General features: G+C 39.6%; 1 protein-coding gene across 4 annotated transcripts in view; it reads right to left on the reverse strand.

Moving 5' to 3' along the window:
* The window catches only part of cadm1a (cell adhesion molecule 1a), a 438,346-nt gene that overhangs the window by 128,943 nt on the left and 291,222 nt on the right, over positions 1-18,181 (reverse strand). For 3 of the 4 annotated variants that reach the window (XM_042499349.1, XM_042499346.1, XM_042499348.1), the window contains exon 2: positions 10,522-10,539. The exons of the other annotated variant lie outside the window; for it this stretch is intronic. In XM_042499349.1, coding sequence (XP_042355283.1) covers positions 10,522-10,539 — 18 coding nt within the window. The remainder of the gene's footprint in view (positions 1-10,521; positions 10,540-18,181) is intronic. 4 annotated transcript variants of the gene reach the window in all.

Raw genomic sequence — 18,181 nt, forward strand, 5'->3', positions numbered from 1 at the left:
AACAGGGTCGATTGCGGCTGTAAGAATTAGTGCATTGCTATAGGCTGATACCAAAACAAGCTAAAAAAAAAAGGTAAAAACATCCTGAGAGCTTCAGAAATGTGTGATAATTCTTTGGGGAGTCGGCACTACAAGGGACCAACTTTCACATTAAATGTATTATAATACATTTATTTGATTTTAATTTTAAACAATTTTGATTCAGCATGTCTTAATGCCTTAAGCTTAGTCCCAGCTAAGTGTTAACACCAGTGTGGCAACATGCAGCAGGAAGCAAACACATTGGGATAAAGTCAGTTGGGTTTTCTGATTTTTGTCCGTAGTTCCCAGCAGGCAGCTGTGGGAAACAGTCAATACTCCATCACTAAAAGTTTTGTTTGCTGCTCTTTTGTAGAATTCATTTATTTAAACTTATATTTCTCTCAGGGCTTTCTTTGCTCTAGTTCTACTTCCTCCATTATGAAACAAATAACTCATGAAACACCAGAGAAGCCTCCACAACAGTGGTCATAACGCCACCTCTGCAGGAGCTACAGGAGCCTCACACACTTAGGAACTTCTAGGTTCTTACTTGGAGTAGATTTGTGATACTTAGTAACCTTACAGGTAACGGATCCCTCGTGGTTTCTGGAGTCATGTGCAGGAAAAATACTGTATCGATGTAAGTAGTTGTAGTTTACTGTATACTGTAGGCTACCAATGTTATAAGTTCAAGATTCATTACAATGATTCATTCCAAAGGTTCCATTCTTATTAAGTGTTTCTTTTTTGTAATTGAGTCTTCATAATGCTGGTGTAGCCTGTTTCGAATGCAGGTACACTTCATTCAAATACTTTGTACAATTTATTAAGTAATTTGCACAACAACCCAATCACCAGAAAAACTGCTCTCACTGTACACTTCTGAAAACCACTAGTACACAACATTTATTCATAATTCTGGAGCAGATACGCTGAAACTTTTGCGTCTCTCAACAACGCTGTGGTTAATGTGTCATAATGTGTAGGCACGAAAAACCCTTAATTATGTATATTGATTACTTTTTTTGGTTTAAAGCACCCACATTTGATGGCACAAAAGTGGCTAAAAAAGAAGGACAGGTCGGTGAAAAATACCGAGATTCAGAACGCCAAGTTTCAGTGCCACAGACATCGCTGGGGAGTGCCACAATGTACAGCTAAAAACACCCAGGTTTAGTGGCACAAACACCACTGGAAATAACACAAAAGGTCCCCAAAAATCACATGGTTTTGTTTGTTTGGTGGTTTTGAACAGTGGTCTGCAGTGGTTTGCAGCTTGGCAGCCAAATCACCATCCACCATTCATCCATCGGCTCATATACTGTGCCACTTTAGAGAAACTGATATGCTATGTTGCTTTGTATGCGACATGCAAATAGAACTTTCTGCGTTTTGCAAAATGTACTAACCCATCATTTTGTTGTGGTGACTGGGATGCTCACAAAGTCGACATCTTTTGGAAAAGTTTTGAAACATTTTGATAGCACTGTTATTTTCCCCCACTTATCTTATAAAAGCAAAGTTCTTAGGACTCACAGAGTTGGCTGTTGAAGTTGAAAAGTTTTCTGATTGGCTGGCCGATACCTACATCGACTCGACTAAACTGTCAATTGAAGGCTGCACACAGTCGTTTATTATTTCATGATGACTTAATTAGGACAAATAATTTAATCATTATAAAATGACTGCGTGCGACCCTCTGTTGAGAAATTACATATTATTACGTTTGCTAATCAAGAATGAATATTTAATACTACCCCATACTGTAAATATCAGGCTGAAGTTGAATTATCCAAAACTATGATTAAATAGCCCTATAACCTGATTTAATTTAAGCATAATTAATCATCTTCCTCTTTCACTCCAGACAGGCAAAGCCAGTAACAACCTAGAGGACAAATCTGTCTCTTATTTACTTTCTTTTGTGAGAAGCATACGTGTTTTACATTATATTTACATGCGTATACATGTAACACGTTTACAGCTGCTTGTGTTGACAATATCTCTAGAATCTGTGATAACTGTTAAATTAAATTTAGGTTTGAGCACTCTGTCTCATCAGGTGACATGGCATGACAAAATTTTAGTAATCTTGAAATGTCAAAGATAATTACTTTAAACAGTTACTGTCATATCTTGTCTGCATTATGAAGATGGTAAATAGCAGAAGACAGACAAACACACTGCTTGTTTTCTTCTTTTTATGAGGTTTGTTAATGATAATAAAATTGTAAAATAACACTGCCAGCCTTAAATTTAAAAAATGAAAACAACTGGTAAAAAAAATATGAATCCACATTAAAAAACTTGCCCTTTTGTACCCTCGTAATGTCCTCCAACTTTGTCTTTGTAGTTCACTCTGAGCAGATGGAGCTGCCCACATGACAGCTCTTTCACTGAGCTCAGTGCGTACTCTCATTACTGACAAAAGCAGGGAGTCCAACCTCTCTGCTCCCTGTAAAGTGTAATTTTAGTCGTAATTTTTTATAGCATGCAGTTTCCTCATCTTCAAGATTTTTTAAATTGTCTTCACTCCCTTCCTCCTGTCATAACAAAGAGGTGGTGATAGAATCTACAGCTGGAAATTGAATAATTTAAACTCAGAGCTGTCATTGTTGGGCACGTGCAATATTCACTTCATGTCAGCCCACTGACATCCCTCCACATTTGTCATACTTTTAATTTTAGACTTACTTTTTACTTAGATTTTGCACTTATATTAGTTAGATTTTATTGTTGAATATGTATTATCTCTCATAGCCATGCCTTATTCTATATATGGGAAGGTTTTTTTTATAGCATGCATCATTTGAGGATGACAAATTTATAGTTTCGTTATGCTTGCAACATTTTTGCTTCGCTAAATTAGAAACTGGCAAACGGTTGTATGCCTGTGCATCAGTCAGGTTTTTTTACAGATTACATCCATGTCTGCGAAAAAATGGATGCTTTACATACATCTCCCCCCCCGCCAGCATAAAAGATCTGTGCTATCAACACAGTTTTAAAGGTGGGCACCCAAAATTAGTTTCAGTGATTCAGTATCCGACCAAATGTCCTCTCTTCTGTTCTTGAGATATGACATGACGTAATGGCCAAAATGATGCAGAATATTATGATGTCACATTGAAGTTGACCTTTGACCTTGTGTGTGTGTGTGTGTGTGTGTGTATATATATATATATTTCATCACCTCATCATTATGTCCTGTTTTAAGTTTGTTATAATTAGCATGAGAATGTTTGAATTATGGCCAAAAACATGTTTTGTGAGGTCACAGTGACCTTGACCTTTGACCACTATATTCTCACTGGGTCATCATTGAGTCCAAGTGGACATTTGTGCTAAATTTGAAGACATTCTTGAGAGTGTTCTTGAGATTTCATGTTCGTAAGACTGAAACAGATACAGTCACAGTGACTTTGACCTTTGACCTATGACCACCAAAAGCTATTCAGTTTTTTGGTTTGTCCAAGTGGATATGTGCCAAATTTGAAATTATCTTAGAGCGTTCTTGAGATATTCTGTTCATGAGAATGAGATTAGTTTGGATGCAAGGTCAGGTTGACCCTGAATGTGAGAATGAGATGGACGGAGGGACGGGCTGATGGACAACCTTTAGACAAAATGCCTCCAGCTATGGCTATCGCTGGTACGGAGGCCTAAAAATGTTGACCTTGAACAGTTTTATCTGTAGTAATGTTTTTTTTTTTTTTTTCCCATTATCGTTTATTATTATTTTATTTACTTCACAACTTGAGAGCTTGAGTAAGATTCAAACTTTATCCCGTTATTACCTGAACAAATCTATGAGTCAACAGGAGTCAAAACAAGGTCTATTTAATGAACAAGCTGCATCCTCAGCTCACAGTGTCGCTCTAAGCAGCTCATGTATTGACAAAATGTAGATTGCAATGCATTGGACTGGGGACTATTGACATTGCAATAGCAAAGACACATCCCGTGGCAGGGAAAATTTTCTTGGTGCAGTGAGAGATGACCTTGCTGAATACATATTCTGAGGCAACGCTGATAGAGCTTCAGTAGCTTGGGAAATTGAACCTGTGTTATAAAAGAAAAGCATACAGGATGACAAGCAAACACTGCATGCGTGTGATTGATTTAGTCATTAATCTGAGCTGTGTGTGTACGCCGGTGCGTGTGTGTGTGTGTGAATGCACACACATAAATGTTTGTGTGTGTTTAAAGAGCCTTTCGCTGTGCACACATGGATAAGACTCCTTGTGTTTAACTGCTGCGTCCCTCAGCCCACCTCCATCCTCTCATGTCTTCCATTCTATTGATTGGCATACAGAGCAAACACACGGGTCGCCCACGCAGGAGAAGAGAAGTCTTGTCTGTAGTGGCAGGTCAACTAAGGAAGCACTGTGACCTTTGACAACAAGAAATATTTTGCTTGCTCTCCAGGTTTTTTTTTTTTTTATCAAATATGCTCCATTTTTAGATCTGGTTTACTCCAGTAAAGCCAAGGAAATAACCTATTTTCCAATCACCATGCTCCGTTGAGCTTGTTTCTTATATTCTTAGTTGATACTACTACTACAACAAATTTTAATACTTGCACTGTTATGGATGTGGCATTTTCAAATTTCATAGTAATTGTAGAATGACACTAAAGGCTTTCAGTTAATTCAATTCAATTCAGTTCAATTGAATTCGATTTTCTTCTACTATATTCCATTCAATTTTTTGTGCCCAGTTATGTCTGTGTGCTCAAGGACCTCTCATGGTTGCAGTGATTCACAGTTTTTGGAAAACCTATTTTACTGGCCAGTCTTTTTTTTTACACTAACTGACAGCTGAATCCTCACTTCTCCTAACCGATAGGGACGCAAGTGATCTACAAAATACTACCCATTTCCCATCAAAATGAGTGTGTGTATGCAGGTTTTTAAACACAGGAAAACCAATGAAAAATAGATGATGAACTGCCTTCCCATGGCCAGTAGACCCGAGTTGAGATGCTTTTCTGTTCTTCCTTCTTTTTAAAAAAAATGTTTCTAATGTTGGGGCTGGAAGACAGGTTAATAAACAGTAGAAGGCGCGAGGTCAGTGAAAACGTTTCAATTGTTAATATTTTCTTTTTAAAACTGGTTTACTTATATAGTGCTTCTTTCAAAATCTGTGTCAACAACATTTTAAATGATGTTCCAGTTCTGCATGAAAGGGCATGGACAATATTTTGTGGTGACCTGTCATTGCATCATGCCAGCAAAGGGGCTAAAATTTATGAGTCCAAGTTGGTGTTGTATTTCCATTGCTGCCCATTGAAGCAAGTCGAAGCTGGATTGATAAATACCCGTGACTACTGCTGAGTTATTTATCTTGGGAGTGAATGTGGACTGTAACCTGTGTCACTAAAAAACAACAGCCAAATGTTTGTGGGTGTTTATGTGTTTGCTGGAAATGCACTATTGTGAAAGACATTTCCAGCAATCAGATACAGTTACAAACAAACATCTATTCTGTTGCATGCTACATTTTGGCATTCATCATGGCTCAAAGACTGACAAACCACAGAAAAGTGTGGGCTAATTTAAAGACAGAAAATCTGCTCCATACCTGATATGTTATGATGAACTAAAGCAAAAGGAATAAGTTCCTGTTTTTGTTATATTCACCACAATCTTGATTGCAATGGAGCTGGTAGGGACAATATAGCGAGATTCAACTCTTCTTTGTTTGGGAAAGGAGAGGGAGGGGGTTTGTTTGTTTGTCCATATAGCCTGTCTACTCTGGTTCCAGTGCTGTCATGCATACACACTGGACACACAGCCTGCCCTGCACTGCCTGATTCCCACCAACAGACACACCTGGCGGAGATTCTGCACTCTACTGGGAGCATTTTCCTAGTTTATGTCATAGATGAAGGTTTGGAGTTCATCACATGCGAGATGTAAGGCTGCCTTTGGCTACACATAAAGTGAATACAGACCTTGGAAATACTGCATTTTTGTTGTTTTCATCTTTGGCTCTGTTACATGTGATCTCTATCTTGTTGCTTTTATTTCTTTCTATTTCAGTTTTATTTATTGCACACACGGAGAGCTCTTACTCCAGAGTAAAGGAAGATTAATTAAAAGCTTATGCAAGAGGGTAGATTTCCATTTTTTTTAAATTAAATACTTTTATTAGGTTCTTAAGTATAAAATTTCACAAGTGACTTTGGAGACAAACACCAAATTCTGCGTGACTGGACTAATAACGGCATCAATGATGAATCCAACTTCTGACATTTTCTAAATATTAATTTCAAACATATTGTATTTAAAACCTTTAAAAGGGGTTAGGCTGCCAATATTGCGACATTTCTAACTCTCTGAAGTACTGCAATCATTGGCAAATAGTTCAAAAGGGTACGAGCGCCATGTTTGGCAGCTTACATACTCATTTGGCACATCTGTTTCAGTCCAACGCAATAGAATGCAAGATAGATCTAACATGAACCTGAACACTGAGCAGGCGGCTTATTAGGGTGCTTGAATTTGAACGAGTCAAATATTTTTTTGGTCTTGACACTTTTAGAAAAGGTGAAACCATATTTTCTAAGTATTTCACTGCTGAGGATAAAAAAGTGTGCACTGATATATGATTTTTACATTAAAGCCAGATGAGGTGATGATTGTCATTGGCAGTGTGTGCTGGTGTGTGTTTCTGTTGCTGCTCTGTTGGCATCGGGATGCAGAGACCACCACTGCTTGGTGGCAGCAGCATAGGTTTGTGACCGAGAACAGGCCTGTGGAGGACTGGGCTCCATCCAATCAGCCCCGAGGGAGGATCTCTTACTGTTCAATTCTAATTCATGTACATATAAATAACTGTCACTGGCACTGCTAATTGGATTAAAAGGCTTGGTAGGGGAGAGACAGGAGAGAGGGGGAGTGAAGGCAGCACAGAGGCAGCATGACTTGATCTACAGCATACAATTATTTTCTTGTAAGGACAGCTTTGGAATAGAGTTATAATAATTTTGTATTTTTCATTAGCTTTATTTCATTTTTATTCATTTCAGTTTTTATTTGTTAGAAATGGTTTTCTTTTTATTATGATTATTTACTACTACTACCATATTATTATTATTATTATGAGATTATTTGTCAGGGCAATATTTAAGAAGGTCAGTATAGGATTTACAATACATTCTCAGACGTACTGTGTTGAAAATTTGATGGAATTAAGACTCAAACTAATGACATTTCCTGTTTTATTATATTCTAGTTAGTTTTGTTAATATCCAATATCATTTCACTTTGTTTTCTTTTTCATCTTAAGTATTTTTTTTATAAAATTTCAGTTCACTAAAATTTTCATTTTTCACTCCTAGTTCGTGGTTTTAGTTTAGTTTGGGTAAACTATGATAACCTTGCTATGCAAGCAGACTCTGACCAGGCACATATCCAAGTCTCATTAATCCAGTCGTATGCTAAGTTCCCAAACAAACGGCCCTTTTCGATGGGGAACTGAATTAGAAGTGAAGTCTATCTACGCTCTTTATTTTTTTTCTGATTTTCCAGTTTGACAAGATCCATGCCATATTCATAAAAGTCAACTGACAACATCAGCAACACAATGAATTTGTGAACTGCTGCAAGTCCAAATATACAAAACGAAAGTGAAATAAAAACGTTAAACTGTTTTTAAAATGAATGAGTGATTATTACAAACATTAACACCCTGGCTTAAACCATACACTGACTAAAAGAGGTGAACATGGTCCCCGTGATGTCACCCACTGGGCTCCACATATTTGTGAATCCTGTTTTGAAGCCTCAAATTTGGTCTTTTTACCATTGACATCTTGGTTTTTTTGTTTGTTTTTTCGTTTTTTGGAGCCAAATGTGACCATATTTGGACAGGAGCGTGGAGCTCTGAGCTTTTCAGTCACAAGGTAGCCAAAAGTCTCTGTGTCTACCTGTCAGAGGCTCTATCGCGATTTGACTTTTTACACCATATCTTATTGATATACTTTTTTAAACCTTGGTAATTTTAATTACATTTTTTAACTGGATGGAGGATTTGCTAGCTTGAAGATTTCCTTTTTAACGATCGGGTTGTTTTATGTTATTTTCGTCCTGGAATAAAATATAATGGCTGCGTGTGGGGGGGTCGCAAAAAGTACTCACTTTTAAAAGAGGACATCCAGCGCCCAAAGTCGGATCTTCGGAAGACGGACCGGCTGTTGGAGAGCTTTGTCTCCATACTGCTCAAGCAACACATATCTCCTACTCCCAGTCTGGCTGTCTGACTCAATCGTCCCGCTCCTCAGTGTCATCTACCATCTGGGCTTCTGCGGGAACCCTTCCCTGGCTGCCCTCGACGCATGCCGGCATTTCCACTGCCCACCCGGAGGGTCCAACAGCAGAGGCCGGCTTGCGAACACTGGAGGCACGGACACTGGGCCCGAACACCACCGCTGCTCCTCTGGACCCGGACAACACAGCGCCAGATGATCCGGAGGTCGGCGCGGGAACTAAGCCCATGGAACTGGCTCACAGTTCCTCTCCCAAGCCTGGACAGAGGTGGTGCGCCGTGGCCGTAAGTGGGAGTGGATTGGGGCGAGGGTTCCCCCTTTATCTCCTTTAACCATCACAAACCACTTCACCTCTCTGGTGGACATGGCTCCTGCCCGTCCTGGTGATCCTCCGGCGGTCGCGGCTCAAGCTCCCGGCTCCGCTGCACCTACTCCACCTGTGACCAACGCTGGTCGGGTAGCTCACTCCACCACAACCAGGAACCGCCGAAGGATGCTGCAGGAGGGTGTCAACGGACACTCAGGGGGTCCTCCACGGACTCCACTCTGGCGGCTCGTGCTGCTGGTACTCTCTCGGGCACCGCACAGACTAATCTCCTACGGCTGGGTCATCTGTGCACCCTGTGTCCAGCCGGCGGTCATCACCTTCTTCCAGCGGGACCTCCACCGGGCTTGGCCTCTCCGTTACCACCACCACCTGAGAGTCGCAGCCGAACCGGAGCCCTCGGCTGCCTCCACCACACCGCGGCCCTGGTCGGGGCTCTCGGCCTGGTCCCACTACCATCGTCATCGTGGACTCCATCATCGGGCAGGTGAAAACACAATCCTCCACCACTCTGTGTTTCCCCGGCGCCCCCGTCAATGGTTCATGTGGGCACCAGTGATGGAGAGAGATCTTAAAACAAGATTTTATCCGTCTTTTTCATCCTGCAACAACCCGGAGTGAGAGCCTTCTTTTCCGGTCCTGTCCGGCGGGATGGCGCGGTTCTCCGAGCTTCTGACTCTCAGTGCCTGTCTCGCCACTGCCCGCCGAGAGCGCAGTGTTGTTTTTATTATCAATTTTAAATCTATTATGGGAATGCAAGAACTCTTTAGCACGCGACGGCCTCCATCTAAATCTTCAGGGATCGTGCAAGCTTTCCGCCAATATAAACTTTACAATTTTGCACCACATGTACATTCAGCTTTCCACAAACCAACTTCACTTATCATTATCATCGTCATCATCCACCAGCTCAAGTGACTGACTAATGACCTCACTTGACCCAGGTACATTTATCAGCCACCCTCCATGGCACCACTGGCTCCCCCTGCAGTAAACATGCACTCAGTGACTATTTGACAATCCCAGTCACTGTCACCAGCAGACAGAACACAACACACAGACTTTTACCCAACATGTCAATCAGCCTACACACAACAAGGGACACACTTTGGACCTCGTAATAACTTCTGGCCTGTCTGCACAAATATCCTCAGTTACTGATATGGGCATCTCTGATCATTTTTGAGTCTTTTTTTAGTGTCAGTGGTTTTATACAACAAGATATTCCAAAAGGAATTGTCCAAAAATGCTAATTTTAACACAAATTTTATTGAGCTTTTAAGTGACACTCCTGCAGACTTTTTACCGCCCTCTTGCAATTTTATTGTAGATAATTTTAACAGTAAATAAGGGTCAACCCTTGACCTTGAATGAAGAAATTAAACAACTAAAGAGAAATTGTCGAATTGCAGAAAGAAAATGGAGCAAGAATAAATTAGTGATCAATTACCAAATTTTACATGAACAAATGACAATCTACAATAAAGCAATGAAACAAGCAAGGCCAGCACACTTGCTGAATCAGACTCTTCAGGTCATTGAGTTCTGTCTTAGCACTTCGTGGTCAATTGCAGCAGACACTGAGATGCTACAGCTGGCGCTTTTTAAGACACTGGTGAGCAACTGCAGATGTATCAGTCAGCAGCAATAAAAGCAGAAAGAGATTTGGAAAAAATGAACTATGAAGAATGCAAGAAAGGCAGATCTATCTGATCCAAATCTAAATCTAAGAGAGACTGAGAGAAGCTGAAATGGAGAAAGAATGCGGATTGATCGTACGCACCACACAAACAGTAATTGCTGAGAGGAAAGCATGTCTTGAAGCAAGAAAGAAGCAGGAAAAGCTGCAACATGGATAGAGGATGTGGTGAGGAGAAGGAAAGTAGGTGTGAGGAGGGCTTACCTGGTTCCTGTGCAGCTCCTGTGTTGGAGAGGGAGGATAGATGGGGAAGGGTAGAGGGGAGGGAAAGAAAACAGAAAGGGGGGGTTAGCATTCAAAGCCCCATTTAAATTTAATTGCCCCCATTTGCTCATGCAAAGAGGTGCATGCTTGTAAAGTACAGGAGAAGCAAGGTAAGAACGCAAAGACAAGTCATTCATGCTGTTCCCCTCTGCAGAAACCATAACAGAACACAGCAGATTTGCAAAACAAGGAGTCATTGATGTTTAGGTGTGAGGTTTGAACTCCAAAGGCAAACTTATGGCTACAAACTGGCATTGATCAGCATCATCTTTTTGAAGTTAATACCAAAAATTTGTGGATCCCAAGTCCTGCGAAAATACCTCGTGTTAACATCTTTCATCCATATTTGGCTAGCTCCATGCCAAACTTCTAAATCACAAATATCCTTGGAAGTTTTTTTTTAGAAGAAACAGCTCCACAGAGATATGCCAAAACTCTGAACAGCAGCACACAATAACGACGCCGTTACCTTTGCCTTTCATGCATAGTTTGGCGAGATGAAACCGGAACAGAGTCAGCTCAGGTTAATAAATGTGTGAGAAATGACACCATAGGCAACAGCATGAAGTTGCCAGGCAACCAGCAGGAAGTCATTGCTATGAGCCAAGAGACAGTCAAGTACATAACCCCCACACAACCGCAACTTGCCACTCTTATAATTGGGTTTTTGTAGGGAAAAACATACTTGATATAAGGTGTTAACTGGTGAGCTTTAGAGGTGTTGGGTGGATTTTTTTTCAACCATTGGATGGATTTGATTAGCTGTAGTCTTTATAATAGGTTAACCCTTTGGCACCTGAGCAAATTGGCTTGATTTCTTTGAAAAACATGGGGAGAAGGCAATGAGCAATGAGAAGAAATGGCCCCAAAAAATGGCAAGAATTTTGTAAGTGCAAAAAAATTACCTGAAAATTTTGAGAAAAAAAGACAAACAAGATTTGGAAAAAGAGCCTAAAAATTTAATTATTCTTTAAACATAATTTTATTGTAATTATGATCATTATAAACATAGTTTCCCCTAGCTTTTTTTTCTTTTTTTCCCCATAACTTAAAAAAAGAATAATTCTATAAAGCTACACATTTCTTGCAGTATGTGGGGCATGTAATACTACTAATAACAATACTAATAAAGAAAACTCAGGGTTATAAAGTGTAAATACTTGTTAAAACGTGTCTAAAGGCAGCACAAGGAAAGTGATGTCGCTCTTTATTTAAAGGGTAAAGCCGACAGTCTGCTGGCTGTAGCTTCATATTGACAGTGCTATCAATCTCCTTCTTCATCAAACCCATCGTAAACGTGGCAGCAAAACACACACTTTTAAATAGATAAGTAAAAATGAACTAACTGGCTGAGACTGACTCAGCTGGGACATGTGTATAAAATGCAGCATTGCAGGGAAGAGAAGCCTTGGCCCTCAGTCTACAGTCTGGCACCCGTTTAGGCCCCCATCGTTGAAGAACATTTTTCAGCCAAGTAAGCATCAGGATTCCAGCTACGAGGAGGCTTTTGATTAGAAAACCTATTTCCTCTTCAACTTTTGCCAAATTTCAATCATGGTGATATTCTAATTACCATTATCCCGAGCAAGACAGAGAGGCAGAGATGGAGTGGGTGTGTGTGTGAGTGAGGCAGAAGAAGAGGAGTGAAAGGGAGGCAGTCTTTGCATGTAAGCGGGGGAAAATCGGAAGAAAATGCAGCGTGAAGATCAAGTGAAACAAAGAGAAGAATTCCGGCTCTTTTACATCCTGCTACACAGAAGCATTTGTGATAAAGATGTTTCTCATTTGTGTTTCTAAAAACTCTGGGCTGCAAGCTCGAGTGCCTCAGAGTGCTTCAAACCACCTAGGTGGTACGATGCATCTTCCAGCCAAACCAAAAATAGAAATTACATTCATTTCTAAGCTACTGCAGTCATTTTTAAACTGTTAACCCTTTGAAACCTGAGCAAGTTCATTCGATTTCTTTCAAAAACATGGAAAGAAGGTCATGAGCAACTTAACAGAAATTAAATAAAAAGTAAGAAGAAAATTACCTGAAAATCAGCAAAAAAGTGAAAATGACCCCAAGAAATGTACAGAATATTGAAAAACATAATTTTACATATATAATAATGATGATTATGGACTTTGTTCCCTTAGTTTTTTATATTTTTTAATAAATATTTCCCGTTTATTTAAACAAATTTTCGGGTCATTTTTTTGTCACCCTATAAATAACCCTGTGCCACACTGTATATTGTGCAATATTGTATATATGTTGATAGTTGTTAATAGTTGTAAAATTGACTCATATTTTTATATCTGTTCTTTTTTCTATATATTTTTTCTTGTTTTTTAAGTGCGTGTGTTTTATATTCACTTTTTCATATTTTATATTCTATGTTTAATGTTGCACTGAGCTGCAGTAACAAGTGAATTTCCCGGTGTGAAGATCGATAAAGGCCGTCTTATCTTATCTTAATTTCTTGCAATTTGTGGTCTATTTTCCCCATGTTTCCAAAAATCACACCAATTTGCTCAGGATTCAGAGGGTTAAACTGCTTGTGAGAGGCGTCCAAACACAGCACAAGAGAACTGCTGTCAAACGAGGTATTAAGGGGTTAATGGGCAATGCAAATTCAAATTCATGCCATTTCGATAAAGTCTGGCAGCTACAACAAAAGATTGAAGGTGATGGAGTTTGACAGCCTACAATCTCACCTGAAAAGCTTTTACCAGCTATAAGCTGCAGCGCTCACCTAAAGAGTAAAGAGGAAGTCATGAAGTCTCCCAGCACAGCATCACTTGTCTCCTGCTTAAGCATTCAGCCGCAGCACACAGGAAGCAGAGTAACAAAGTGCTTCAGAGAGCCACATAGTCAACCCAGACCACCGTCGAGTTCAGGTTCACGCGGTGTGATGGGGTGAGGGGGGTTTGCTTTGGGGAGATTACACAGCAATAGGCGAGACATGGAGCAGCTCTCCCCATGTTAAGTAAATGGAGAGCGGGGGAAGAATAACTGCTCGGTCGCTTTGCCCCTTATGGGTCTTGTGGGAGTCTTCGCTATCCCACCCCGACCTACAACCTCCAGAGGTGAGGTTAAATGACAAGGACTGCAGAGATGCATTAAACATGAGTCATTTGGACAGAGAGCTAGACGTTGGACCACTCCAGAGATGATAGGGACATTAACCAGGGTTTCACCAGGGCCTGAGCTGCATTTAATGAAGGCCTCCACTACCTCCCAATGTCTCTCTCTACGTTTGACTCACAGCCAGGGAGCTAAGTAGTTCAAGATAAACACAGCCACTACTCTTTCTGGCTACAGTTGTTGGGTTTTCTGCCCGCCTCTCCTCCCACTATTCTCGCTCTCCAGCGCGTCAACTTATAGTCTGTTTGTTGTGAGCAGCAGTCAAGACCCACTTGTGAAGATCTTGTCAGGTAAAAAAAAACAACAGCAGTCAAGTACAAAGTGAGCCAAAAACAATTGTCAATAAAATAAAATGTTACTATAATGTATACTAATGAGTCACTATATCTGACTAATAATGTGTTGAATTTAATTCAACCTGATTGAGCCATTTCTACCATTTATTTTAGGTATGTTATGGTAAAACCTCACCTCCTGTAGGAAGTTAGTCACAAGAAAAATCACGCCAGACAAAAGGGTTCTGTGTGGTGAGATTTTCAGAGGTAGGCATTTATATTCAACATGGCTTCAGAGGTATTACTGAACAGATTTATGTAACTTTATATAAAAAATGTATATCGTATGGGGGTCATATAGATTTTTTTAAAAACACACTCTACCAAACAGCTGATTTGGCCTTTTATGGTAGAGGTTGTGAAGCTAAGCTAATAAAATTAAGACTGACTATTTGAAAAGATATAAATGTAATAAATGTAATAAATGTAATGATACATTTAATAATCTCATCCATAATATATATATTACTGTCTAAAACCAAACTGTCTAAAACCAAACAAAAAAAGTAGTGATAATAAATTCACATTTTTTATGAAATAAAAAATGGATGTATATCCACTGTTGTTTATACCATATATTTAATGTTATTCCATCATATATTTGGTGAAAGAAATTATATCAGCATGATTTTTTTCACTATTTATGAGGTGTTTTCAAAGTACTCTAATAGTAAATATGCGTGGAAATAATATTAGTACTGGTAATACCGCTAATGCTATGGTCAAATTGTATACTAACATATTATAATCATTATAAATGATTTGTAATTTTGTAATTTCTCAACCATTTGGTAGATGCCTATATTTAAAAAAAACTGTGGAGTCTATTAAAACTTTATGTAAATGTTTGTTATTATGTCCCCAAGGACATAAAAAAAATGCAAATGCATGTTTTGCCATTGCGAGGACTTAAAATGGACATTGAGAATCCAGTATATATATTATATAATTTGAATATTATTTCTGCATCGCTGTCTGTTATTCTTATCCTATTGTACTCAACAGAGCAACTCACAAGTTAAATGCTGACATCTGGAAACATTGCTAAAAGTCTGATGAGGCAAGAAACACAAGCAATCAGACACTGTGAGCAAACCTCCAGGTAAGCCAGAGTATTTGGAAGAAAAAGCAAAGGCGAATGGAAAATTACAACACAAGCTGTCCGTTGTAAACATCCATCACCGTTTACAGACAAACTTACTCGTTCAAAATTGGCCCACAGCACTTAATCCAGTTGTGCACATCTTTCCTGTGGAGTGAGGCAATATTTCGGACAGTTTGGTGCTCTCACTTTAACTTTTAAAGGTCCTGTGTGTAGGATTAAGGGGGATAAACTGGCAGTAAAGTTATATAACATTCATTGCTATGTGTAATCACCTGAAACTATGAATCACTGTGTTTTTGTTACCTTAGGATGAGTTCTTTATATCTACATAAGGAGCGGGTCCTTTTCAATGGAGTCAAAGAACAGACAAACCAATTATGGACATTTGTGTTTTTACACTTTCATGTTGGCCATAATTCTTCTACATGCTTGGCACATGAGAGAAGTTTCAGTTGGTTGCAATCTGCAACCTCACAGCTAGATGTCACTAAAGCCTACAAACTGGACATTTGACCCCAAAGTACTCTGCAAAATCTGTAATGAATATTTATGAAAACATAAAATTTACAGTTTTTGTCTGGCAGCCATACTGCCAGTAATTTGACCAGTTTTTGCTTTATTAAAGGCGAAACATTTGTGAAATAACAGCATTTCTCTGTAGAACATTTAGTGCTGTCACGATATTTAAGGTGTTTGATAATCTGTGTTGTTCCTGCCAGTCATTTGACCTTTTTAAAAAAAATCTAAGAAAAATGTATTCATTTTTTAATACAGTGTAGGCTTAACTTTTAGCTTGTTACAACCTGTCTGATGATCCAGCTGTTTTTTGGGTTTTTTTTTTGATGCCCTGTTGGATTTAGTTGTATTGATAATAGATGCATAGACATAAACATATACATACAGGCAAATATATAGTAGGTATTATGTGCATTCATACAGAGAGAAGCTAGAAAAAATGACCCAAGTTGCATTAAACCAGACCTATACTAAAGCCATATCTTGTGATACCAGTGTTATTGCCATAGCATACTCCTAAAGGGGCCACACTCCATAAATAAAAGGAGACAGTAAAGACCACTGCCCCTGATACTGTAACTGATATTTGGATTCTGCTGAAGCAATATATCTTATTATTAAGAATCCTTTGAATAATGTATGTTTCATGGTTGTCGATCCATAAAAATGTACGCGCAGGTCTTAGTTCTAGAAATATTGTGACGTTGTGTAAGTTTAGTGCACACTGCAAAAATGAACACACCATATCTTACTCTAATGTGTGTGCGTGAATGGACAGACAAACCAGCTGACCAAAATCACCATTCCTAGACAAAAGAAGAAAAAAAAACAATATAGTAGAGGATTGCAAAATGCACACCACTAGTGAATCTAAATATATTGATATGCTGCAATGGAACAGGACCTTTACCCCCTATGAATTTAGAACAATGTTGGTCCCACCACTGAGACACTGAGCATTTGTAAAATAATAAAACCAAAGACACGTTTTTAAAAAAGAGCCAACCTCACATGGCAATGAAAAAAACCTCTCAGGTGTTATGAGAGCAGTCTAAAAAAAAAAAAACTAAAAAAAACTCAGACATAACAGCCCTGCTTTCATCTGTATTCATCAGGTGAGGGAGGCCTGGACACTCTCCTCCTCGCCAGAAACACAATAATAACAATGGCTTCCTCCGACACAGCACGACAACACGCTTCCAAGCGCGTCATCTTCAAACGTAACTCTTGGTTAATGGCCTGGAACACACATTCAATGTCTATCAAAGAAGGACGTTGCTGGGATGGATGCACATGCTGACAACCTCTCTAGCTCGCTCCTCGATCACACAAACACACGCTAACACTGTGTCCCTGTAACACTCCTACCAGCACCCACACACACACACACACACACACAGAGAGGCCCCCCCTCCCCACAGTTTAAGTATAGCAAGCAATAATGTGTTGATTAAATCTGTGATCAGCTGCCTAAGGGGCATGAAATTGGACATGATGAGTGTGGCACATTAAAAACTAATTATCAATAGCACCAATCCTATTGTCTTTCTTTTAAACCAGTCACAGCAGTAAATCAAGTGTGGAGAATGGAACACTATGTGCTCTATCACAATCAGCTCTGGGGTTACAACCATACCTGGATCCTGGCTGCTTCAAAGCTTTTTTTTTGATAAAAATGAATCTATTATTTACTGCCTGTAGCACTTCCTTATTGTATTACAAACTCGCGGAGAGTTGACAAAATATGCTGCCTGCAGGGAATCAAGCTGCTTTACCTATAATGCTGCACAATTTAAAAGGTAAACCAGAAAAAAAGTTCTTATTTGTGTCCTCCCAAACCCTGATGCAGCACTCAAACGTGTCTTTTAAATCTCCACATGCCTGCATGAACACTTAGAAAAGTACGCTATCGAATCTTCCCCCGTCATTTGGCCTCTGTATGACTTTCTGAGATTTTGTAAAATTCAACTTTGGAAATACGAGCAAAGGACAAAGTCAGGTAACGTTACAAAGCGACAAAGTCTGCACAGGAACGAGGACTCCAGGGAGGGACACTTCAATGAACTGACCCCCATCTATCTTTTCAGGTCTTTTTGCATGTAGCCTCTTCTTAAGGATGCTTTCAAGATGGCACCTGCTGTGGTTGCTGAGAGACTCATGATGCAACTGCAAAGTCTCTATATTTCATCACCAACAATGTGCCGTGGGACAGAATCTGCACTTGTCTCGTCTCACCAAAAGGATTTCTACTCAGTTATGCACTGAACTGTAAAGCAGCTGTCATTTGATGTAACCTACGAGGTATAAACATTGCCTTTTTTTCCCACTTCTCTCCTTCCTCCTCCTTTTTTTTCTCTCCTTGGATGTTGCTCACCCATCCACTGTGCCTTTACCTCCGGCTGTCTCTGGGACCTGGCGATTAGAGCGCTGGGTGCTGTCCTGCTGATAAGGCTGAGAAGCCTCCCGCCCTCCCTCCACCACCAATGGCTGTGTCCTCAGGGGACAGGGAAAAGA

Source organism: Plectropomus leopardus, chromosome 13 (assembly GCF_008729295.1).
Source record: "Plectropomus leopardus isolate mb chromosome 13, YSFRI_Pleo_2.0, whole genome shotgun sequence".
Classification (NCBI taxonomy): domain Eukaryota; kingdom Metazoa; phylum Chordata; class Actinopteri; order Perciformes; family Serranidae; genus Plectropomus; species Plectropomus leopardus.